Source organism: Chelmon rostratus, chromosome 15, assembly GCF_017976325.1.
Source record: "Chelmon rostratus isolate fCheRos1 chromosome 15, fCheRos1.pri, whole genome shotgun sequence".
In the NCBI taxonomy this organism is placed as follows: Eukaryota; Metazoa; Chordata; class Actinopteri; order Chaetodontiformes; family Chaetodontidae; genus Chelmon; species Chelmon rostratus.
Window position 1 is genome coordinate 16,549,604 of NC_055672.1, and position 25,407 is coordinate 16,575,010.

General features: G+C 43.0%; 2 protein-coding genes across 4 annotated transcripts; one reads left to right on the forward strand and one right to left on the reverse strand.

Annotated features, from left to right (window-relative positions):
• Positions 1 to 326: 326 nt before the first annotated feature.
• LOC121618612 (kelch-like protein 28) lies at positions 327 to 6,060 on the reverse strand. Of its 2 annotated transcripts, none has more exons than XM_041954135.1 (6): positions 5,951 to 6,060; positions 4,790 to 5,050; positions 4,055 to 4,692; positions 3,476 to 3,919; positions 2,168 to 2,376; positions 327 to 2,083 (listed from the first exon to the last, which is right to left on the reverse strand). In XM_041954135.1, exons 2-6 carry the CDS (start codon positions 5,048 to 5,050, stop codon positions 1,920 to 1,922), a joined length of 1,716 nt encoding a protein of 571 aa, XP_041810069.1. In that variant the 5' UTR covers positions 5,951 to 6,060; the 3' UTR covers positions 327 to 1,919. The 2 variants fall into 2 exon arrangements, with proteins under 2 accessions (XP_041810069.1, XP_041810070.1); XM_041954136.1 differs by having other exon boundaries at positions 5,944 to 6,042.
• An 890-nt stretch (positions 6,061 to 6,950) lies between these two features.
• Positions 6,951 to 24,694, forward strand: LOC121618296 (TOG array regulator of axonemal microtubules protein 1). Of its 2 annotated transcripts, none has more exons than XM_041953713.1 (23): positions 6,951 to 7,114; positions 7,707 to 8,882; positions 10,463 to 10,529; positions 12,272 to 12,400; positions 12,625 to 12,888; positions 12,997 to 13,274; positions 13,515 to 13,741; positions 17,518 to 17,618; positions 17,704 to 17,865; positions 17,975 to 18,040; positions 18,493 to 18,662; positions 18,754 to 18,910; positions 19,243 to 19,479; positions 19,910 to 20,033; positions 20,383 to 20,488; positions 20,704 to 20,939; positions 21,087 to 21,245; positions 21,975 to 22,101; positions 22,196 to 22,311; positions 22,474 to 22,657; positions 22,822 to 23,041; positions 23,135 to 23,221; positions 23,327 to 24,694. In XM_041953713.1, exons 2-23 carry the CDS (start codon positions 7,851 to 7,853, stop codon positions 23,578 to 23,580), a joined length of 4,503 nt encoding a protein of 1,500 aa, XP_041809647.1. In that variant the 5' UTR covers positions 6,951 to 7,114; positions 7,707 to 7,850; the 3' UTR covers positions 23,581 to 24,694. The 2 variants fall into 2 exon arrangements, with proteins under 2 accessions (XP_041809647.1, XP_041809648.1); XM_041953714.1 differs by having other exon boundaries at positions 18,757 to 18,910.
• Positions 24,695 to 25,407: the final 713 nt, after the last annotated feature.

The window sequence follows — 25,407 nt, forward strand, 5'->3', positions numbered from 1 at the left end:
CAATGCTTGACCGTCTGTTAGCCTAGCCTAGAGTGACACCCTCAGCTAGCTGGGAGTCAGACACACCCACTCTGGTTCCCCTCCCAGGACGCGGGACTGGTGACAACGGCAACATGGCCAGAGTTGACTGGCACAGCCCTTGGTGCTATATCGCCCATCTCCATATGACAGCATGGAAGAATGTAATGCTAATATATTAGCAATAAGGACGAGAAGAAAATGTTTCAATTGTGGCACACGAGGGAAGTCGTTTCTAGCACTGGAGGTGGGAAAGATGCCCAACAACAACAAAAAAAAAAAAAAAAAAAAAAAAAAAAAAAGGTCATGTTTTGGCACTTGACATGAAGCTGTGAACGGATTACCTCAAACCTGAGCTTGCAAGCAAGACCTTGGCCACATGATGGTCACATGTTTGGCGGCGAGTTGGTGAGTGCAGGTGTCAGACCCAATCACAGGCAGAAAAGGTCTTGTTTATAGCTAAAAGAGTGACACTGTACTGGGAACAGGCATTGAGACGATAACAAAGCATGCTCATATCCTGCAACAGGGGCACTGTGAGGGTAGGGGAATGCTAACTAGGATGTAGTTTTAATTAAATAAAAATAAAAAGAACAAAGATAGTGCTAATATTCAGACAGAAGTTTGTGGTTGTCCAACCACAGGCTTCACTTTCAGTAGGACTTTATGTTATTGCATGGTTGGGGGCCCATTAAATTTGACGCATTTTAATGCACATAAATCAAATAAGGAACATCTAACGCAGGGATGTAGCTGAGGCTGAACAGAGGTTGACCTAATTGTGTGAGGCAACACAGACAAACAGCTGAATCCTGAATCCTAAATATAGCACCAGTTGGTATTGTGTACAGACCAAAGGGTGAACAGAGGGCCAAGGTCAAATTCAACTATTGTGAAGAGTAGCAAGAAGTTCGTGACCTGACCTTAGGAAGATGTGACAGAAGCTAGAACACGGGGGCTTTCAAATGGCTCTGAGGATGAAGCAGAGACTAGTGGCAAACACTCTCAGGTGAATTCGTCATTCACCTCTACGCTGACCCTTGAAATCAAACTACACACACATCCGCACACACTAGTGACCCAGTGCAGAAAACATTTACAGGCAATGCACTAGAGGATATATTCATATCTATATATTTCATTTAGATTATTTACAGGAGAGAAAAAGGCAGCCCTTTTTGAGAAAATATAAAGATTCCAACTTTTCTCTTTTTTGTGAAGCACTGATTTTGATGCAGAACTCCTACGTCGCTGAGCCCGAGCATCAGTTCTGCACGCGGACACGTAACAAAACAAACAATCCTATCTGACATGCACGTACCCCTCAAGCATACACACGGACATACACACTACATGGCCAACAACCACATATTCATACAAATACGCCAGCAAACTGCGGTGCTCTACAAAATTTGAACGCATGGTTCCAGTTGCAGCAGGGAAATTAAAAAAAGATTTAAGTGTTAAACACAATTAATGGCAACAAAGAAAACAAACAAATAAAATGTCTGCTAACAGAGAAGTCTGAAACAAAAGTGACAAGTTTTCTCCCACAATCCTCTGGGAAATGGCTCAGAGTCCTCATTGTGGTCCAGCAGCAGTAGAGCAGTCGTCTCCTCGTGCCCGTGACAACAGCCGTCCAATCATCTTCCTCGCTTTTCCACACAGCTTTGCAGCTCTTTCTCATCTCCGCAGCCATGCCTGTGGTCCCCCCTCTAGCCAGCCAGCTAGCCCGGCACATCCATCCACCCAGCAGGCTCCCTCTCCTCTGGTGTTCACGTCGGCGTGCAGTGCTCCTCTGCACCTGGAGGATGAATGTGAGGAAGGAGGAGGAGACAACAAAAAAGAAACGTCTTTGTGTCTAAGTTCTCTTATTGGGTCCTAACTGGCTGGGCCATGGGTCAAAGGGCAGTCAGACCAAAGTTGCAGCGGCAGTACATCATGCCGCTCGAGTCCAACCAGCTGTCTGAGATAGGGTCATAGCGCTGGACAGTGTTCAGGTAGGACGACCCCGAGTGACCTCCCACCACATAGAGGTAGTTATCCACGATGGCAGAGCCCACACCTGCAAGATGAGGCCACAGTCACATTTCATGCATTTCTGAATTCTACGAAGTGGGGCCTGAGCTACAACATGATGTAAACTCACCAGTGCGTGGTTCATTCATTGGTCGGCAGGCTGTCCACTGGTTCTGATGTGGATCATACCTCTCAATGCTGGACAGGTGCGATACGCCGTTGTGTCCGCCCACCACAAATATGAAGCCGAGCATGACGCCGACTCCAAAGTTGATCCTCTTATCTGCCATGGGGGCTACCATTTCCCAGGCATCCTTGCTGGGGTCGTACCTCTCCACGCTGTGTGCAAGAAAACACAATAGAATGCAACAATGTAGACTGATGTGGTCTCCCAGCTGTCTGCAGTTCCTCAACAGACACCCCACATGAATTCTGGAATGATTTTAAGAAACTCCATAAGTGGATTTTCATACTACACCAGCATAACTGAAACAATAGCCATCCGGAAAATCTATTCTCATGTGGTATGCTTTGGAAAATTGTCTGAAGTATTGTTAATTATCTCCATTTAATTAGATGTCTACAACATGCAAATGCCCTGATTTTCTCCTTCAGATGCATTTCAGGGATGAGGAATCTACTTCACATGCTAATTTAATTTAGAAATAAGGACTTAATTGACCGATATTTAGTCATATTAAAGAGTTATTTAAAGCTACTAACAATTCAGGTGGTCCGATCACACACACACACCCGGTGCAACTCGTGCCAATGGTGGTGAATTACAGCAACTGGGAAACTAGAAGTCTAGAATTGTTTTGCAGTATGCAAGGACATATAAGCCACCGGGGAAAGAAGAAAACAGTCCCCAAAGATTCTCTGTCTAAACACATTCTCCTGATGGGCTACAGGAGTCAAGGAAACAAGCAACAGAGGCACTGCTCTCTAGAGATCCACAGCAACAACAGAGGTCTAACCAGCAGCACACAGCCAGGCAGCCTCTCAATGAAACTTCAGCAGCCACTTCTGTTATGACTCCCCTTCACTCATTAACATGGCCCTGGCCATTTTCTCAGCAACACTTGACATCCTTCACTTGATTGCCAGGTCTATTAAATAAACTAACAAGACCTTGCAAGAGAAAGCCAGGTTAGGTTTAAAAGAGCCAGAAGCTTTTCACTGAGATCAAAGGCTATTTTTTTTTTTTCAGCTGAGCAGCTACAGAATGATTCAGTGCCTTGTTAAATATTGGGTAATATTCTGAATAAGATACAGTTATTAATCTTAAACTACCCACCAAACTTGCTGCTGTCCAAATTGTACAGGGATTGACTGTTTAAAGTTAATCCAAGTTCCTCATTCCTAATTTTTAAACACCAACAATATGCAGTTTATTTCCACAGGTAAAACAGATCATGTCCAGTGTCAGTGGTCGTACCTGTTCATATGGGCTGGGCCGTAGCCTCCGATAGCGTACACCATGCCATCCAGCACAGCAGTGGCAAAGCAGCTACGGGACTTGGTCATGGGTGCAACAGGCTGCCACTCCTTCAACTTGGGGACGTATTTCTCCACTGACTGGAGGTAATACTGGCCGTCGTAGCCTCCGAGTGCGTATAACTCGCCGGCCAGGACGACCACCCCGAGTGTGCTGCGGCACTCGGCCATACGCTCCACCGAGGACCAGGTGTTGCTTTCGGGGTCCCAGCTCTCCACTGTGCTCTCGTGTCTCCTATAGCTAATGCCCTGTCTCATGTGTGTGGCGATGCCTCCCACCACGTACACCTTGTGATCTAGCACTGCCACTCCAAATTCGTATCGGGGTACACTGAGAGGGGCCAGTCCTATCCATGAATCTGTCTGAGGGAAATACATCTCCATGCTGGAAAGAAAGAGAAAAACAGTTATTATCCGGATTAGTCTGTTTGTTTTTAAACACCAAAGATAGAGAAGGCATAGAGAATACAGAGGTCGGGAAAGTTGCCTTTTCAATAGTGCTTAAAGTGATTATCATTACCTTTCTAATGTTGCAAACAGTCCAGCCTTGCCTCCTACCGCAAGCAGCACCTTCGGGGCACACCTGGGCCGTGCTGACAACACAGTCTGATAGGAGAGCCGGTGCTCAGGCATAAAATGATATTTGAGGGCCTCATTGAGCAGGTGCTTGCATGCGTGGTCATCTCGTATAAGGTGGTTGGCTTCATATAGGCGGGTGAGAAATTTGACGCTGAGGAGTGGAAGGCGAACACAGTGCAGCAGCTGAGCCAGATGCTGCTGTCTCTCAGTTACATCATATTTGATCCACGATTCCAGGGCGTAAAACACAGTCTCCTCTGTGACCACCTTAAGGCAGTCATTGGACACAATTTCATCCAACTCGGCCCTCGTCAGTTCAAAAAACTCCTCTGTCTGGCAAACCTCCTCAAAGTTCTCACAGATGAACTTAGTTGCAGCCAGGCACAGGTCATGACAGCCATATGTCTCTGCAAAGCGAGAGATGCCTATACAGTTCCCAGCATCCAGCTGGCTCTCTAAGAAGGAGCAGCACTCCTTAAGTACTAGCTTAACCTGGAGCAAGTTGGCAGCTGGTAGCAGAGATTCCACAGTTTCCTGGGAGATAAACACCGTGCCAGTGTAGGCATACTCAACGATGGCCTGGAAGACAAAGAGAAAAAGCACCATATAAACAATAACTATGCTACAAGCAGTGAGTCAGTGCAGTTTATCAGGTGTCTGGTGGCTCAGAGCATACCTGCAAGGCAGTCTCATCGATGCACTGGAACTCCACCTCGGAGGTCTCCTTTTCCGATAGGTTACCCGTGAACATGGCCTTGAAGTAAGGGCTGATGCTGGCCAGCACTACTTTGTGGGCATGGATCTTGGCATCACCCACACGCAGGACAATGTCACATAGTTCGTGATCCTGCCGCAAGAGCTGGAGGCCTTGCAGCAGCTGCTCTGAGTGAGGCCGTTTCAGACTGGCAAACATATAGGACTGGTCCTGCTGGTCCATCTGAGGGCAGGAATCCACATATCAGTGCACTGTTGACATTTTGTGGAGGCTGCTGATTCTGTGAAATTTTCTGATTGACTGACACATGTCCAGCAACCAATGGAAATACTGCAAATCCTGGAAATTAACAAATTGTCATCTTTACCCTGAGACTACAAGCCTTGAAAGACAACTAAACGCAGGCCTGTGCAACATGACGTAATTACAGCCCGCGTCTGGGAAACATGTCTGGGCAGTATGATGCGTTCAATTATGTTTTGAAGGGATAAAGTAGGGTTTCCGATCCGCTGTTAGCAGTCTACTGCGATGCAAGCTAAAGAAGCATGATCTTCTTAATCCAGTGCTAACGCTGCTTAAAGTTGAGCAACCGTGCTGGCTAGAAAGCGTACACATTTTAGTTTCACCTCAGACCGTCTGCATTCATGCTGCTGTGCATGCAATTATGCTTTATGCAATTCAGTCACAATAACGTTCACCGTTAGTTTGTTGACTGGGGCCCTGGCTTGATTTCTGAACTGAGGACATGACCAGATCAAAACTCGGTAGCTACCTCGTAGCTTTAAATCAGCAGACAGCTAGTGCGCTAGCTAACACACTGTAAGACCCATTAACAGCTTGGATTTTGCAGAAATACATTTCCACAGCTAGCATGTTTATATAAGCATCGGCACCATCATATCGTCAACAATGTTCGACTCCTGCAAATACACAGATCGTTTGTCTGTTTCCTTGCACTGCAGCCAGCGAAGGTTAGCTGCTAAAAATAAACACGGTTACTGTGGCTAGCTGCATCATTGATTGATATACAGTAACATGGCTGACAGATACAAAAACTGACGTTATAGCTAGCTGTCAAATAACATTTGTATATCGTCAAATCAATGGAAACAAACCTCTGACCTATAGTCCGTCTGGTGTCCCGCTGTAATGACCGATTTTGCAGTGGCGGAGTTCAGCGGCGACGAGTGGGAACCCCGGGCAGCTATCAGGAAAACAACCTACCGCCAGCCTAGCCACCAAGCTACAGATGAGCTCTTATACTGGCGAGCTATGAGGGAAGCACACCCACTTCCGCTGCTTTCAAAATAAAACGTAATTTGCAGCTATTTACAGGGAAAAGCTACGCTAATGTGAGCAGCCAAGACAGTGTATTAACAATGATAGTAATATTTACCAGTATATATATGTATTTTTTGAGAAGAAATAATAACATCAACAGCATTACTCTGCAGACTTTTTTGATAAACACAAAGCACACAGAATGTAATACATATTGGATGTTGTCACTGTTATATATTGCATTAAATTATTACTGATGCCATAACTACCAAACTGCATTTTACTGTTGTTTGTATAAAGTTGCATACACTTAAATTAGTAAGTACAGTAAGTACATCAAAACTATGCTGCATATACAGTATATGCAGGACAGTATATGATATCCTGTATACACACACACACACACACACACAGATATATAAACAAACATATGTATACACACACATATATATATATGTATATATATTTATTTTATATTATATTTCTTTCTTTTTTACAGAAGGAGTAAAAAATAATAATATTACTAATGGAATTGTGCACATGGTTAAAATGGATAAATTGCGTTTTTGCACAGTAAATCTAGACTGTTCTTTATTACATAATCCCAATAAAGCTCAAACAACAAAAGCACTAACACGTTCTATAAGTTCGACTACTTGTGAATTTTTCGACTCACTTTTCGTCCCGGTCTCTACTGCGGCTCTGGTGATGATACCGCCTGGAGGAGCCTGGCACTCGCGTCACCATGGAAGCGCTCAGTTTGCGACATGTATTCGCCATTTTGCAGCGTCGGTGTGTGTGTGTGTGTGTATGTGTGTGGGCTTCTGTCTATGAGAATAACTCTGTAGCTTCCAAACATTCAACACTCCAGATTCAAGCAAAAACAACCGTGGAAAATGTCAGTCAGACAACAGTAGCTGCCGCAACATGACATGGATATTTTGGCGACGTTAACATTGAACAGTCTCCTCGAGCGTCACCGAAGAGGACCTGGAGAGATGCGAGGTCTATTTTCTTGCTGCTTTTCTAACTTTGCTAGCGCAGTCAGCCAGCACTTACCACCAACACAATTAGCAGAGGAACGTTAGCGAGTTAGCTTAGCACCGTTTGAACGGTGTTGCAGTTAGCTACGGTTCTACCTAGAGTTAACGCTACGTTAGCTAACTTATGTAGGCTGATTAACGGTAATGTAACATTAGTCAGGGATTGATTCTAAGCCCATTGAAGCCATTACTTGTTATTGTTTAACCGGCTCAGGCTCCAATCGACACACTTCATAGCGACTAATGTTACAATAACAGGGAATAACGAAACGTTCAATAGTGAATGTTATCTCAGCCATTCTGCCGATAACTACCGTGTCTGACAGCCACAAGTGGTTGTGTCCACTCGCTCTAATGTAACGTAGTTCATGGTGAATTATGTTGAGGACCAATGAGACACTCTTTCAGTTAGAATATGTACAGTGCTGTGGCTGTGTTGTAACATGTTTATATACATTATTATTATTACCGTTCATCGTGCGTTCATTTCACTGTAAACAAATGGGCTTGTCCTGTGGCTAACCCGTTTAATTCACTATGGTGTGCATTCACAGCTTGACAAACGGGAGAGTGGTTTTCCATCACCAACCACTCAGGATGAAAGCACGAAGTAAAGAGGAGGAATTTCATTGTCCTCACTGGATTGTGTTCGCTCGTTTGGATTCTCAACTTTGACCACAACCACAAGACCATCAATAATGATACCTGGATTGATCTCCCAGGAGTTACACGAGCAGCTTCTGGACCTGAAGAATTACCAAAATCGCACAGATGGGGTGGAGGAGCTCAAACGTGTCCTCTCGGAAATGGACATGAAATCAGTCCCATCTGGCAGTATTGAGGAGCTCATCAATTTTCTCCCCCGACTTCTGGATGACAGTAATTTTAAAGTATTGTATGGCACCTTACAAGCCTTAAACTTACTCATTCAGAAGCTGGATACAGGTGTAGACAAATATTTCAAACAGATAGTCTTAGTGGCTCTGAAGGCCCTCGGGGACACACGCACCATCACCAGAAATGAATACATGAATGTGTTTCGACAGCTGATGAAAGCTGTTGCACCGCAACAAATATTGGACCTTGTCACTGGCAACTTGAAACACAAGAATTCAAGGGTTCGGGAAGATGTCCTTAACATCATTATGGCAGCTATGCTCGCTCATCCAAGGAAGGATTTTAACATCCCTAAGCTTTGTTTTGAAGTTGCACCATACCTGGCAGACGGCAAAAGGAAGGTTCGCCATGCCACTCTTGAGCTGTTTGCTGTTTTCGACTATTGCCTTGATACAGGGAAAAAGCAGCCTCTGATGAAAGCGGTGGACATGGTTGAACTCAATGAGGATGCAGAAGGTCTTATGGCAGCTGTACAGGCAAGACGGGCAAGGCACATTCTTCCGAAACTCTCCCCAGAGGGGATTGTGGAGTATGGCTTGGTGGTGCCCAAACCAGGACACCGATGCTCTCTGCAGTATGGTTCTGGAGCTGATCTAGACTGGGTGATGAACGGAGGGCGGGTAAACAGCGCCAGGAGCCACAGAACTGAACCAGACTGCGACCGATTGCATGGCTATGGCAGCTTAGGCTCCCTCACTGATGACCTACCCCTTCAAAGGAGGATTGTCAGTGCGGGTAAAGGGAAGAACAAACTACCGTGGGAGATGTTGAGCTTCTCGTCCACTGAGAATGACCAGCAATACAGTATCCCTAATGGAAAGTACTCCGAACAGGTGTGGTCCATCATCACTGTCAACGTGCCGTATTCTCACTTTTCTCTTGTGATAATTAAGCCATCCGGGATCATTACCAGATTTAGCACATGTTTTTAGTAACTCTATGATTCTCTGTTGAAATAAGACATGCAGTTTAGAGGGGCTGTTAGATGTACTGTGGGCTAGTTTACCCTGATAAGAGATGGACAGTTTGTCCTTATTGTCATTGATTGACAGTGATGAAGCAGCTATTAGCTCAACAAGCAATGTGCAATTTTTTCCTAAAAATACTCCAATCAATTAGGACTTAATCAGTCATTTGTTGGCTGTACAGAGGCTTTAGGAGTACCACAGTGTTTTTCATATTGACTTTGAAATGACAGAGAATCTCAGTGGCCAGGCAGTTACGCTGATTTGTTCCCAATCATTCAGCAAGTGCAGTCATTGCAGAGAGCATGAAAGGAGGTTATTTTTGTATGCTTGCTTTTTCTACCTCCCTTTAGTACTGCTTAGATTACAGAGGAATGATAAAGCTATCAACAATCTGTAAAATAATTAGGCTACTGTCAGTACCATTGATTGATACTGTCAGTATCAATGGTACCAATAGGCTGTATTGTATATTTGAATATGTGGCTCTCAATTCATTGTATACAGAGAGAAGAACAGATAGGTAAAATCTCTGAGCACTTCATTATCACTGGCACTATTCCTGGAAGAAATACAGTAGGTGACTCATTTTTCTGCACAGTGACAATGTTGCAGCAAAGATGAGCATTCATTGTCTTGCAACAATCAGGGTCAACCTGTCACTGTGTTGGGTTAAAGGATGTAATGTTGAATACTATTTACATACACTACACTATATCACATTTATTAGCTAACAAAGTAAAATTATTTATTAAACATAAGCTACTATCAGCTCTATTCTAATAATATCCATTTTTTTCATGAGGTATAACTTGACCATATTTTGCTCCAGAATCAATTATCCAGCTTAGAGCCTCCATTTGAAAAACCTTCTGTTTACTGCAGTGTCTGTTTCCCAGCAACCCCATTATCACACAGCACACGTACTGAAGGGAGTGTGAGACATAATTGGTAATATCACAGGGTTATGCTTGTAAAACATGGCTTATTTACAGCTCTGGTGTTGATTGCAATCACACCAAGTGCTCCTTGATGAGTGTTGATCAGATTGTAGGCAGTGAGAATAACCTCAGACACACTTTATTTCTCTCTGTCTCTCTCGCTATCTATCTATCTCTGAAAGGCTGAGATGCATGCATTGATGTAGAAATCTGTCATAATCCTCTCTCGACATGATTTATTTATGGTAGACGAAGATTCCAGAGGTTGTAGTTTGGTAGTCAAATTTTCATAAGGACAGTAGATGTCATGTACATTCAGTTAAGTCTGTTTACAGTAGTAGTATCTCTTGTCTGAGCTGGCTAAGTATCTGCGGCATCCCTTTGTTCTGGCCAGTGGATGGAATTACACTTAGACCCCTGTTTGTTTAATGATGGCTTTTAGTTAGTTATTTGAACTTCATCCTCTGTTGTTGTTATTAAAGAAAATCATTTTCTGCCTGCTAATAGGTGGCCAGTGAGGATTTCCTTCCCTTGTCCAGGAAGCTGAGTCCAGAGACCTACATACCCAGTTTTAGTAAGTGCCAATACTTTCCTTCTCTCAACATCACACGCACATTTATTCCATACGAGGTGACAAGTACAGTAACTGGTTGTCATGGTCAACTTTAGCTGAACTCAAATTAGAGCGGCTTTAAATTGGATTAGCATGCTGAGTCAGAGGAGTCACCGTGCCACATGTCACCAGAAGCCCTGAGATGAGCACGGTTGCAAGGCAGATGAGTGTCATACCAGTCTCCCAACACACCAGAAGAGCATTACACATTACACATTAACATTACACCTACTACTCACCAACTGTTTAGTTTTCTAAACTATAGTCTGCTGATATTTCAGAGCATGTCACAATGAGGCAGGCTATTTGTGAGAATGGTATTCACCCCTCAATGCCTCTGAAGCTTACAGGGGTAAGAACATTTTGTACAAACTATGCCCTACTACACAAGATTTATGCTCTTTGTGAATATCAACAAGGGGTTGTATTTTAAGAGCAGATTGTCAGTGCTGTCAAGTTGAAAATAACCTACCAGCAGCTGACAACCCCTTAGTTTGGACACAAGCAGTAAAAAGAAGCCTGGTGATGGGAAATGGACAGTCATTTCTCTGAGAGGAAAGGCATTGCTGCCTACTCAATTATTCTTGCCAAAATGTTATGTTGTTTCTCACCTCAGAGGATTTTGTATTTGATTTAATCTCCTTGACCCACTGGCTGTTTGATTTTAACTCTTTGTGCAGAGATTAGATAAACTTGTTACTGTAATTTGGACATGGTGGTAACCCCTAAATGAAGGTTAGAAGTGCAGGAAGTGTGCTTTGAATATCTGCATACTCTCTTTTTCCATACCCTATAAAGATCCATTGTGTGCTTTGCTAAAATTTTCCACTCTTGTACAACATTACTGTGTAAATGTGCAGTTTTTTTGTCTGCAACTGTGTGTGACCCCTCTACATACCCTCTGTGTCCCTGAACAGTCTGCTCTCACAGGCAAGACTGGACTTGAAACTTGTTGAATTTATAGCTGCAAAGTTTGCCAGCAGTATTTACCAGCCCAGTAAGGTAAACAATCTTACCATCAGTCTAATATCTGCAACACCCTCAATCTTCAGTCAAGATCTGCTTTTTTATTAAATCTGAACGTAAGGACTGTTCAAGAAGGAACAGCTCAATATCTCATGCAAAAGGTCAAGAGCATTTGCTAACTTTGTCAGACTTGAATGTTTGTTCAGGAGTAGCAATTGTCAGGAGCAGACATTTAATGTATGCATTAAATAAAGTTTCAGAAGAGCCTGAAGAAAGAAGAAAGAGAGAAAAAAGTAGACAGTGAATACCAGAAGCATTTTAAGCAATACTTAATTCTCTACTCTTCTTCTCTACTCGTTAGACCGATTACTGTTACACTCCAGCTGTCCCTCATAAAACAACAAGAAAAAACAATGAAACTTAGTTCAAACTAATGTTGTGGAATTATTCCAAACTAGGACTGTGACAATAGCCACATGAATGCAATACCTCAGTCATGTGATATGTACTGCTGGATAGAGCTCATTACCGTCTTACTGTCTACCATCCATTGTCTTCCATCCTGTGTTCAAAAAACTTTTCACTTGCTTGTCACTTCAGCTTCGTATGTGAGGGGGATGGACAGTCCATTAAACACACGGGCCATTTCTTTTGTGTGTGCCCAGTTATTCTCAATTATTTCTGGACTTGATTACTTTAATTTATAGCATGAATGGAAAAACACTCTTCCCATCTAGGTTCTGCAGAGCCTCAGAAGCCTCATTCTCCCAGAAGGAGGGTGTCCCCTGCACGCCTCAGAAGAAGTGGAAGCCTCAATTTAGACCCTGACATCTTTAAAACCACCAACTTCTCTGAATTAGATGTTGGTAAGGACTCATTGCCTCTAAATGATCTGCTTTTTTTTTTTTTTTTTTTTTTTTTACAAATTCTTCTTTAAAGTTTTTACAAACAAATGAGCAACAAAATCTTGAGGAAATAACTAAGAAATTGAGTCTTTTTAATGGACAGTCTTCAACATCAAGCCAGTCATGAACCATATTTCCATCTCAGTTTTTCGTGGTTCGTGACGCGTAAATGCTCTGTCTCACAGTGGCACCCAAGGGACGCGCGCTCTCAAGGAACCCCAGTGTTGAGCGCACCTTTTCCCTCCCCTCGAACCCCACTGCATCCGGCTCCTTTCTACTGCCGTCCTACCCACTGGCTACACTCCCAGGAGGCATACTTACTCCAACGCTGTCCCACCGTCATGCAGACTCATCCCTCTCCATGTCCAACACCTGGCCCAACAAAAGAGAGAACAGCCCTCACCGGCGAGACACCAGCCCCTGGAGAGACGCAGCAGGCGCAGCAAAGGGTAATCTCGTCAAAAAGAAACTGACACGTCAGATGTCAGCTGAGTGTGGAAATGTTGTGCTTTCATTTTATTGCCTGTTTATAACCCCCCCTTTTTTACCCTCTTCAGGGGACCATCTCTCTAGCAGATGTTCTCCCCGGCCCCTTCGTGCCTCCCTCGTGAGTTCTTCTTCCACTTCATCATTCCGCCGGGCTCTGAGCAGCACCAGGGCAACCCTATCTATCTCGCCAGTTGTTCCTACAGCAGAGCAGATCCAGTCCCATAATGGTCAAGGATCCAAAGCTCCTGGCAGCCCTCAGCAGCTAGAAAGGGACCTTCTTCTGGACCCAGATGGCATCACTGCAGTGCAAGATTCTCAAGAGGATGATCCTCTGGACATGCAAGAGGTTAGCAAACTGCTTTTTCATGGGAAAGACTGAGCTGGAAAATATAGGACACTGCAAGTTCCAACTTGCACCCTCAGCATCTGAGAATCCTTAAAGAAGCACTCCAGTATTTAGGGTACAATAGATACTGTATGACCAAAGGCATGAGGGTACGGTCTGCTACTTCAGCGGTTGAGGTTTGGCTTAATTGATAACATTCCTTTCCATGCTCATATGTGCTAATTTGGATGTTGCTCACAGATGCTGAACTCCCTGCGCTCATTGCGCAACAGTGCTGCCAAGAAGAGGGCCAAAGTGAGCCTTAGTTCAGATCCAGATCCAGACAGCCCTGACTCAGCTGTTAGGCTAGACCTCGGTCTTGATTCACCATCACACACCTCTCCAATGCTTACCAGCTCAGCCAGCGAGAGTGGTCTTTCCAGTCTGAGCTCAGTCGCCAACTCCAGCTTCAATGGCATCAAAACCAGGTGAAGGATCCACATTATGCTACATTTTCCATATATTGCTTTTCAAGTCCCTCCACCACTGCACATGGCATCTGTCTTTGAGTAGATTGATACTGTAAGTACAAAAACTTCACATTGTGATAAAAGCTGTATACTTACACAAGCATGAGGTTCCCTCAGTAGACTTGATGATCTGATTGGATGTTGATGCATCTTGATGCAAAATTTCATAAGCAGTATTCAGGAAAAACTCTTGAAAATGTTTAATCTAGGGATGCACGATAACTGTTTTTTAAAACCGACACCGATAACCGATAACTTTCAGCTCCTAAAGGCCGATACCGATAACCGATAACACACACATATACCTAACATCATGGCATCAATACCACGAACAAAACCAAAAACAGTTTTGACTCTTTAAATGATGAGATATTTATTTTTCCAATGAAAAACTATTGGTAAGCCTCTCAAACATGTTCTTAAAGCTATCAAACAAACCTATTTGATATCTCACATCAATTTAAATAAGGTGCATTACTTACTGATATAAAAAATAAAGGCCCCTTGAAATGATGCAAATACATGCATCAGGATTACAAACTGAAAAAGTGTATTCCAGAAGTTTACAAAAAATAAATATACATAGAAAATAAATGCACTGGCACAAGTTAGACTCAAACATTTCTAAAACATTTAAACAAACTGAAAAAGTGCATTCCTCAATGACAACAAAAATAATGCACAGTGCATATTGTAATGACAGAAGTTAGAAGACGGCACTCTTAAATACTCACTTGTCCCTGTTTGACATGATTTCGCTGAATATCTGTAAAGAAATAAGTTTTCCTGCCTGCCGGCCTGCGCACAGTGACAGGCGGTTGCTACGCAACGTACGTGTTTACTTTCAGAGCCGCTGCGCAGTGAGAGCGGTGACAGGCAAGAGTAGACTCATTTTAAATCAATATAATATGTTTTAATCACTATTTTATGTCACACTATTGAATGCTTTAGTAATAAGCCGTGTTCTAAGCGGGATAGGCATTCCTCCTCTGTTGTCATCGATGAACATTGTCCACAAGAACACCACCAGTTGCCGTTTACTCGTGGACCCGCAGCCGTTTGTTGTTGTTTTGGCCAGCTGTCACAGTGTGATGTCAGTGTGTGATGTCAGTGTGTGATGTCACAGCGTAACGTGATGTCAGTGTGTGATGTCAGTGTGTGATGTCACTGTTATCTCTGATGTCACTGTGGTGTTACACTGTGATGTCACAGTGTGTGATGTCACAGTTTGATGTCACTGTGTGATGTCACAGCGTGTGATGTCACAGCGTGACGTCACAACGTGACGTGATGTCAGTGTGTGATGTCACTGTGTTATCTCTGATGTCACTGTGATGTCACTGTGTGATGTCACTGTGTGATGTCACTGTGATGGTCATTTCTAATATAACAAGAAACTATGACGTCATTTCGATAAGTCTGAACGACTGGCAAACGAGGGAACGGGGGAATGTACGTTACACCTTGAATGCAGCATGCGGCACAGCATGCTTATGAAAACAGAGTTCAGACTTCTTCAAAGTTTCCGAAGAAGATTGTTCGCTGGTTATTCGTAACAAATTATCCAAGCGAGTTCCACTAGGAGCGAGAAATTGCACGAGCTTTAATACCTGATCAGTCACCTGAAACATAACCACCGCTTTGACGGAGTCTGGAAAGCGTATGAGGACGGCCGGCCTGCTAAAGACGCTAACGTTAGCAAGGCAGCCGCAAAGAAGCCACCGGGACTTACGCGACGGCGAGGCTTTCGAAAAGTCCAAGAAATTTGCCAAAGATGTCCCACGGGCTAAGGTTATTGAAGATTTAATCATGGACGTGATGGTGCTTGACTTACTATGGACTGCCCTTCTTCAGTTTGTTTACATAGATAAGTCTAAGTAAGGGATCATGTATCTTCCTTCAGGATGACATAGAAGCCCGACGCGACGCTTCTCCGTAGGAAACTGCTCACTATACATTATCCCGCTTAGAACACGGCTTATTACTAAAGCATTCAATAGTGTGACATAAAATAGTGATTAAAACATATTATATTGATTTAAAATGAGTCTACTCTTGCCTGTCACCGCTTTCACTGCGCAGCGGCTCTGAAAGTAAACACGTAACTCGACGGCGGTCGGCTAGTTTAGCTGTAGTTTGCGACTGTTATTTTTCACAAAATGGACGAATATTTTTCCGACTCTGAGGTGGTGGACGATGACTTTGTTTACGATGGACGTCCTTACCGTTTTGAGTACACGGACGAGGAGCTCGTTGAAAGGAGGATGCGGAGGCAGAGAGAGGAACAGTTGGCCAAACAACAACAAACGCGTATCTCCTGGCCGCAAGTCCCACTCTGAGCACTTTACTCGTGGACACGCAGCCGTTTGTTGTTGTTTTGGCCAGCTGTCACAGTGTGATGTCAGTGTGTGATGTCAGTGTGTGATGTCACAGCGTGACGTGATGTCAGCGTGTGATGTCACTGTTATCTCTGATGTCACAGTGTGTGATGTCACAGTTTGATGTCACTGTGTGATGTCACCGTGTGATGTCACAGCGTGTCATGTCACAGCGTGATGTCACAACGTGACGTGATGTCACTGTGTGATGTCACTGTGTTATCTCTGATGTCACTGTGATGTCACACTGTGATGTCAGTGTGTGATGTCACAGTTTGATGTCACTATGTGATGACTTGCGGCCAGGAGATACGCGTTTGTTGTTGTTTGGCCAGCTGTTCCTCTCTCTGCCTCCGCATCCTCCTTTCAACGAGCTCCTCGTCCGTGTACTCAAAACGGTAAGGACGTCCATCGTAAACAAAGTCATCGTCCACTACCTCAGAGTCGGAAAAATATTCATCCATTTTGTGAAAAATAACAGTCGCAAACTACAGCTAAACTAGCCGACCGCCGCCAAGTTACGTGTTTACTTTCAGAGCCACTGCGCAGTGAAAGCGGTGACAGGCAAGAGTAGACTGAACTCTGTTTTCATAAGCACGCTGTGCCGCATGCTGCATTCAAGGTGTAACGTACATTCCCCCGTTACCTCGTTTGCCAGTCGCTCTTTCGGCCTATTTAAGTTTATGTTTCTATTTTTTGTGTGTAACATGTGAAAAAATACTGCGAATGTTAATTCAAGTCAGCAACTAGCAAAATTATGACCGAGTTAACGAGTTGTTTTCTGGCATTAGGGGTTATTCTTGATTTTTCCCAGTGAGACAGAGTTTTTCTGATTATGCTAACGTCTCTTGAACGCAGCATTCGCTGCAGGCCATCTGTGTCTCATAGCGGGAGCAAGCACTGCCGTGCTGACAAAAACACACATGTTATCGGGGCTGGTTGTCATGATATCGGACTTATCGGAATGACATCATAATTTCCTTTTATCGGCCCGATAACAGGAAATAATTATCGTGCATCCCTAGTTTAATCAAGTGAGAGTTGTATTTCTACATGTCCTATGTAAACAGATATGAGAATACGACATGTCATGTTTTCAAATAATTAATTATTTTCTGAGTTTATTATTCAGACTTGGCCATGTTAAATTTATAATGAGTAATTGCAGTGTGTGGGGACATTAGCCAGCCCAGGTATCTGTTGTTGTTTTTCAGTTCATTGAGTAAATGCTGTCACAGACCGGGCGACTTGTCAAAGCAGTGGTAACCTGGTACCCACCTGGTGTTGTTTATCAATGTGTTGAACGGTGCTAAGCAGTTCTACAGCATCATTCTCACTTGTCACATCTGTCAACAGCCCCGGAAACTCAGCCTCTTCAGGAATGAAACCTCGCATTGCAAGAGTGCCCTCTGCAAAACTGAGGTCTTCTGCATCCATGGATTTCAGCAGCCTTCAAGGTATAAGAGGGATAAAGTGGTTGTGCCCAATTTGTTTCATTGTATAGTTTATGTTATTTATGTCTTTGTTTTCTGTTTTTTCAAGGATTGTCTCAGAGAAACGAGCTGTCGTCTGAGGTGGGTGTGGTTGGGCAGAGAGTCACTTACTCCAATGGAACAATCAAAACGGAGGAAGAGACAAGACCTTCCCCTCCGTTGGTCAAACCAGCCATCCGGGAATCAGTCAGAGCTCTGAAGCCTGCCAAAGGTCAGTCAGCGGTGATGTCGAGCAGAGCAGAGCTTTTTCTTGGATTTACCTTGGAATAGTATTTTGTGTAGGTAAATATTAAAATCCAATCCTCTCCTTTGATTCTTAGGATCTCAGAGCCACAGCAGCAGGAACTCACCAGCCACAGATGTGCCTGAAGGAGTCATTGGAAGAGGTCAGCCTCTCCTCGAGCTGTCAACGAATATTCTAAATTCAAATATATTTAATATATTTTAATATATATATTTAGTCTTAAAAAAATGATGGACAGTTGTCACAAAACGTTTCTGTTGTCCATTAATTCGTTTTTTACTCAGTTTGATGAAATAAGAGTTTATTCAACCAAACCAGAAAGAAATACTTTAGTGGACCTACATTGACGGGGCACAAACGTCCGGAGGGATTACATTACACTCTGTTTCATGACTGCTGGCTGCTGCGCTGTCGCTAAATACTAGAAAAACTTAAAATAACCATCTGAGCCCATCAGTGGCAAAAACAAGCACTTTTAGTGGATGTACATAGACGGTGTGCAAAGGCTCGAAGGGCTTGATGTTCACCTCTGATTTAAGTTTAACATTTCAGTTCTCTCCATCAGTTATCTAACACCCCCCTCATGCATCTCAGGCATGTTTGGCACAGTAGTGTCCTCCAGCCATCCAGGAGTTGCCTTGACACTTGAGCCGGATGATTCTGTGGCCAAACCCCCCACTGATCCCTCGGCAGGCACCTACAGTCGCGCTCTGTCGGGCAGTCACATAGATAGTGATGACAGCCCGTGCCCAGATGAGGTTAAGGTTAGTCACACTTTGTCCAGTGTCACACATCATACAAGGTTTCCAGTTATCAAAGTCTCACCTGGTGTGTTTTCTACCAATCCATGTGCGGCAGAGGGTGAAGAACACAAGGTTTAGCAGGGATAAGATGCGGTTCCAGTGTCTGGATCAGCAAGAGGGGGACCACACTCGAGACAAGATTCGCCACAGAGTCAGGCAGATGCTGTCTGACTCACCCACAGAGGAGAATAGAGTATTAATCATCAAAGGCAAGAGAGAGATTTGTGAACCTTAACCAGCTGTTTTAACTGTGCTTCTAGTTCTAGCTAGTTTTACACTCTCTGATTCTTTACTATTGGTTATAAATGAGCTTTTTCAATGACTTCCTTAGCTTCTCATCTACTTTGCCATCCTTTGGCTAATATATGTTTTAATTATGACATATTGTCAGTCCATATGTTGATGCTCCTGGCACTTTATGATTGGATCTTGCTGTAATGTAATTTATTTAACCCTCACACTAGAGAAATGAAATCATCCATGTATGCGACTCATAATTTTTGCAGCCAGCGACCTGAAATGTTGATTTTCTTTGATGTAGATCTGCATCTGAACGGCAGCACACTGACCTCCACCAAAGCAGACCTTCTCTCTGATGAGTCTCCTATCAGCCCCACCAGTCCTGTCAGCCCACCAGGACCCCAAAGCCCCACCACGTGCTTTACTCCGCCCCACCAGCCGAGCCCCCCCACAGTGCCCCCCAACCCCAAAAACCTATCCCGTCTTAGGAGGGCCCCTAGCCTCAGCAGAACCCGACCATCTTTGTCCCACAGCTCAGGTTAGTGGTTTTAAAAACCTGAAAGACTTCATCTACCTGCTGCACCAAATGTGAAGCTCATTTTCTGTTTTTAACCAACTAAAAAATGTCACAGTGTATCTTTGTTATGTTGCTGTGTATCATCTTTCAGTTGGTCTGACACTGGCTTGTAATTTAGCAGAATTCCACTGCATTATAAATAGATGAACCAGTGCTTTAACAGGTATTTGTTTATAGGAAATGTTGGAACATTAATTAGACTGCCTGAGCCACCAGAGCATGGGTGAATAAGATGTTTGCTTTGGATAATGTGCCACAATGCTTTGTTTTGACAACCTGCTGTTAATGCACCGCCACCCACACACACTGCTTGTTTTCAGACTGATAGAGATGTAACATGAGACCGAATCTGTGTGTCTGTGTGCTGTGTGGTGTCTCACGGGCCATTTAGATGAGCTGTCCCCTGGTACTACGGGCCACAGGAAGAACCTCGCAGAGAATCAGGAGCTGTGTTCGTTTTCCAAGCCTGACCTGGCACTGACACAGAGCTTTAACCTGCTGAGCTCTGAAGACTGGTGAGAAACGCTTACATGATACAGTATCTCAACTGAGAAGAATAGTTTTGATCCTTTTGATAACTCAAACCAGGGGTCTTACGGAGGTTTACATAATAGAATGAAAAATGCATTTGCAGGTGTTGGTTAGCTAAGAATTTCATTAAGAGGAAAATGTTCAATTACAGTCATCCCAAATAATGTGACATTTGTGGGGCATCAATATCCTCTGCTATGCAGTTATATACCTTTGTAACACAGACACTATCAGCAGATATTACACAGAACAGGAACTGTATCATTACATGTGGTCAAGAAAGTCTACAAAAAATTGGCTACCAACTGTGTCATTTTTTTTTTTTTACTTCAGGGAGAAGAAGATCGAGGGGCTGACGCTCCTGCGCAGTCTGGCTCACTACCACTCAGACACACTCCAGGGCAGGCTTCATGATGTCTGCCTGTCTCTCATTCAAGAGGTAGTATAACTTGTTGTGTAACACTCCCACATTTCAACTTGTATTCATTTTGTTGGTTTACTCCATCTGAACTTGAAGTGCTTCACTCCTGGTTCATAAATTTAAACCTGATTTGTGTCATATAGATGTCTGTCATGTCTACCTCTGTTTCCTGTTGTTTGATGCTGGAATGATCCTGTTTCTGGTGAGGTATTATTAATATCCATATTATTCAGGTGAAGAACCTGCGGTCAGGCGTGTCTAGGGTTGCAGTGTGTACGCTGGGTGATCTGTACACCCACCTGCAGAGGGCAATGGACCAGGAGCTGGAGGGGTCAGTTAAAGCTTTGCTGCAGAAGGCCGGGGAGAGTAACGCCTTCATTAGACAGGATGTGGATGCAGCACTGGACTGCATGGTGCAGCACTGCACACCCACTCGTAGCATCAGTGCTTTACTCTCTGGGGGACTCAGGTCAGTTTGTGCACTATGTCTACATACACACAGTGACGTGCTGTTTTAGCACACTTAAGATTTGGAAAATTTGTGGGCTCTTTGGCAGTATTGTTAACGCCAAGCCAGTTTTAAAACCTTAATGTCTGGTTTCCCCTCTTCTGATAGTCACCTTAATGCAGTGGTGAGAAAATGCACCGCCCAGCACCTGGCTAATCTGGTAGAGAAGGTCGGTGCTGTCCGTCTTCTGTCTGGAGGTAAAGATCTCACCGACAGAATCTTACCTGCCGTCACCAAGTTCGCACAAGACTCTTCACAGGAAGCCAGGTGTGTAGAGACACTTTTTTTGTTGTTGCTGTCTGCGTTTTCAGTTAGACTTTTTACAAGTTCGAGCCTTTAGTCCTCTGTTTTTAATTTGTGCATTTGCACAAGTGAACATTTGTGAGATTAATTAATAATTTCTGTTTTACGAAATGTTAGTAGGAAAGAAACAAAGAGTGATTGGGTTGACCAGTCGATTCACTGATCATCTTCATCATGGTTTTTGGAAGATTTTAGACCACTAAAAAGCAAATAAAACATAACTGATATTAGGAAAATACAAAATATGAGACTTTCCAAAAGATTTGGTGTTTTAATTTAATTAAAATTTTTTGTTATGCTTTTTAATTGGTTGGCACATCCCATGAAATCTGCCGAGTGACCATAAACATAGGCTAAACGTATAATTGTATAGTTGTTGACACTATCCGAGAGGATTTTACTCAACTCCTGTCATTTTTAATGCCTCAGTTTGTTGTGGTTGTCTATTGGATTTAAGTGTTTGTAATATTTTGTTGCCTTTTGTATGTAAACAGGATTAGGGGAAAAAAAAGAAACATTTTTCAATATAATGCAGTACAATACAACTCTATCGTATGTCACATATAATATACACCTGCATTTATGCTGATTTATGGACATGACATTTGCAAGGCCAAACAGAGCATCACTGCTGAGGAGACAGACTGTGATTCAGCATCTGAGTTCTCACTATTATTTTGGTTCAACCCACAGGTACTTTGGGCGTCGAATGCTGCTGTCCCTGTCATCCCACCCTGACTTCGACAGGATCCTGGAGAAATACATTCCCACCAAAGACCTGCCGACTGTCAGAGACACTGTTTTCACTCTCAAGACAAAGGTACAGTGTTTTTTCCTGTATGCATTTATAACATCGGTGTTTTTGCTAAAGGTCACACTGTCATCTTACCTGGAAAGTGTCTGGGTCCTTTTAGGGCCTTGGTGAGATGCCCCAAGACACCCAGTCAGCCAGGGGTAGACGCTCCCTCCCAGGCAGTGGTACAGTCAGGGCCTCATCTCTCACCAGGGAGCCGCTCAACCAGACCAACAGGTGGGTGTGAATATCAACCAGTGCAGCGGTGTTAACACGGAACTCAGCCTTTTAAGCAGAGGTGTAGCTTACACAAACTGCATAATACATATGGAAAGTGCATTATTTATACTTTACATACAGGTTTATAAACAAATTTGATGTGTGTTGCATCATCTACAGGGAGTCAAATAGCCATTACAGCTGTAGATCTCAGAAGCAGAGTATTGCAGACAAGACCGAATATATCAAGCGGATCTCAGATCTGCTGGGTTCAAAGGACTTCAGAGAGAGGATCAAGGGAATCGACCAGCTAGCTGCTGACTGTCAACACAACCCCAACATGGTCATCAATAGTATATTCCCGGTTAGTACTACGTTTTTTTTTGTTTTTTTTAATCCTTCAATATTTCTTGATGTGCTTTTTCATGGTTCTCAACTACCATCATGTAGCTCTGTTTGATCATGAAAACATCACCAAATTGTCTCTTTCACCTTTTGTTCCTCTCCCTTTGGTTTCTCTTCTGTCAGTTGTTTGATGCCTTCAGGGCCAGACTGCAGGAGTCCAACAGCAAGGTCAATCTGTATGCCCTCGAGTCTCTACAGAAAATCATCCACTTGTTAAAGGACAATCTGTCCCAAGTGGTCAACATCCTGGTCCCAGCAATCGTGGACAATCACCTCAATTCCAAGAACAACGCCATCTACTCTGCTGCTATTGGAGCGATTAATGCACTTATCTTAAATCTTGGTACTCATTTCAAGGATTCAAATATTTCTGCTTGAGTTGAAATTAGTCCTGATTGGATAATTAACTTTGTGATTTTCTGTGCTTCCACGACAGATAATATACTTCTTCTTCAGCCATTCTGCACCAAGGCTCAGTTTTTAAATGGCAAAGCAAAGGTTGATCTCGTCGAAAAGGTTGCAGGTATGTTTGTTGTAATAACTGAGCAGTGTAGTAGGGTTTCAGCCTTAGCTCTCAAATTGGTTTGTGTGTCTGACCACCTCTTGTTTCTTCTCACTTTCTTGCCAGATCTTGTGACTGAACTCTACCCTCGCAAGCCCCAGATGGTGGAGCAGAAAGTGCTGCCCTTGCTGTGGCACCTCCTGGGCACCTCCACCCACAGCGGCACCATTCATGGCCGGGGCGGCAGCGTGAGGGGTGCTACCGCCAACCTGTGCCAAGCCCTATACACCCAGATGGGGCCCAGCCTGATTGACTGTGCTGCCTCCCAGCCTGCCAATGTCCATAAAGGTTTAAATGAGGTCTTGAGGGCCTTGTCCTAAAGGTAAAACAGAATCCAAACACAACCACATGTTGGAAGAGAAGAACAGTAACACGGACCTTACTTGAAGACAGAGATGTTCTACATTTCTTATAGTGCCTGCACTTTTTTATCAATAAAGAGAAAGTCCTTAAAGATTATGAGCTCTTATTCTTATCTCAGTGAGATTTCCTCTGGTACACAAGCATGGACAATTGTAAAACACTGACATCAGGTCTTTAACACACCCAACCTGCTCTCTTTGCACTTTGACAAGGTAGCGCATTATCATGATAGACTTCACTAGTTTTACATTTTACAATCTCATTATTGTCATTGGGTTTTTTTTCATAATACAAACATGTACTGTAGACAAATCAAGACACTATTGCAGAATGTAAAATGGAAATGCACAAAAAAACGAGGAAGAAGACAGGGGCCTGAAAGGTGTATATGTTTGCTGTGTCATCAAACGTGATGTGATATTTTCAAAATATTTCATGTAGTTGTTTTGAAGATTTGTGAATTGAGATTAACACGAATAGTTTAAGATACTTTTGTACAGCTCAAATGTGTATTTGCACAGTATTAGCTTAATCTGTATATGTATGCTGTATGATGGTACAGTTCATAATTTATCTATTGTGTAATGGTTAATGATGTGCTGAGTAGGTACTGTTTTTTTGTTTTTTGCATGACCAAAATTTACTGACAGGATCAAAATTGTGTATATTTTTGTAAATGAGATATATATGTACACTGATGCCTAGATCAATGTTGGGTTTGCACCAATTCTTCTGGATGAGGACAGTGAGAAAAGAAATTTATCTGTACTCCAGCGGTTGCCTGAGAAACAGTGAAGGCCCAGATCTGATTCTGTCTCAGTATAGTGCCAGTCTTCAAGTAGCCTTTTAACTCATCTATTGTTAAATTATATTGAACTTGTTTGTGAACAAGAGCAAAGACAGATTCATATATAAATAAAGTGTTTTATTTCTGTAAAACTAACTTCCAGGTGCCTCATTCAAATTTTAATGGAATTGGACGTGTGGTAGAAGGGAATGGACGACAACTGTTAACAGCTGAACTTGACAGTTACATTTTACTGCTTGTCAAAATTAAAAGCGAATTAAATGTTATCCAAGAAACACACATTATATGCCTTTAAATTTACATTGTTTACCTTTTAATGGATATAGTTACTGAATGCACAAGATTCTCCACAAGTTTCTGTTGCTCTGACTAATTCATATGTAAAGCAACCAGTCTAATTGTAAATTGCCCCTCTTAATAAGCAAAATAACAGAAAATAGCTGGCTGTGAAGTAGAGCTGCAACAGATAGTTGATTAATCAATTAGACAAGAGACAGAAAATGAATCGGCAACAATTTTAATAATCTATTAGTTGTTTTAAAGTTTTAAGAAAAAAGAAAAAGAATCTTTTTCCAGCATCTCCAGTGTGAGATACTGGAAACAGTGTTTCATTTCTCTGTTTACTGCCATTATAAAATGAATATCTTTGGGTTTAGGACTGTTGGTCAGACAACAAGAAACATCTGAAGATATCACCTGAACTTAGATGGACATATTTAATCAATAGTGAAAATAACCCTTTGTTGCAGCCCTACTTAGAAGGATCTTTGACAGATTAACCAGACAGAGAAATGTTTTGTCACTGCAGAGGTGATCCAGGCTTAGATAGAGGTAGGCTTAGCAAGCAGTATAACAGACTGGTGTTACCTCTTGAATACACCAGTGCTTCGACATGCTTTGGTGTTTCAGATTAATCACGAATATCACTTTAATTGTCTTGTCAGGGATTACATATTATGGCCAAGGTGCATCTCTG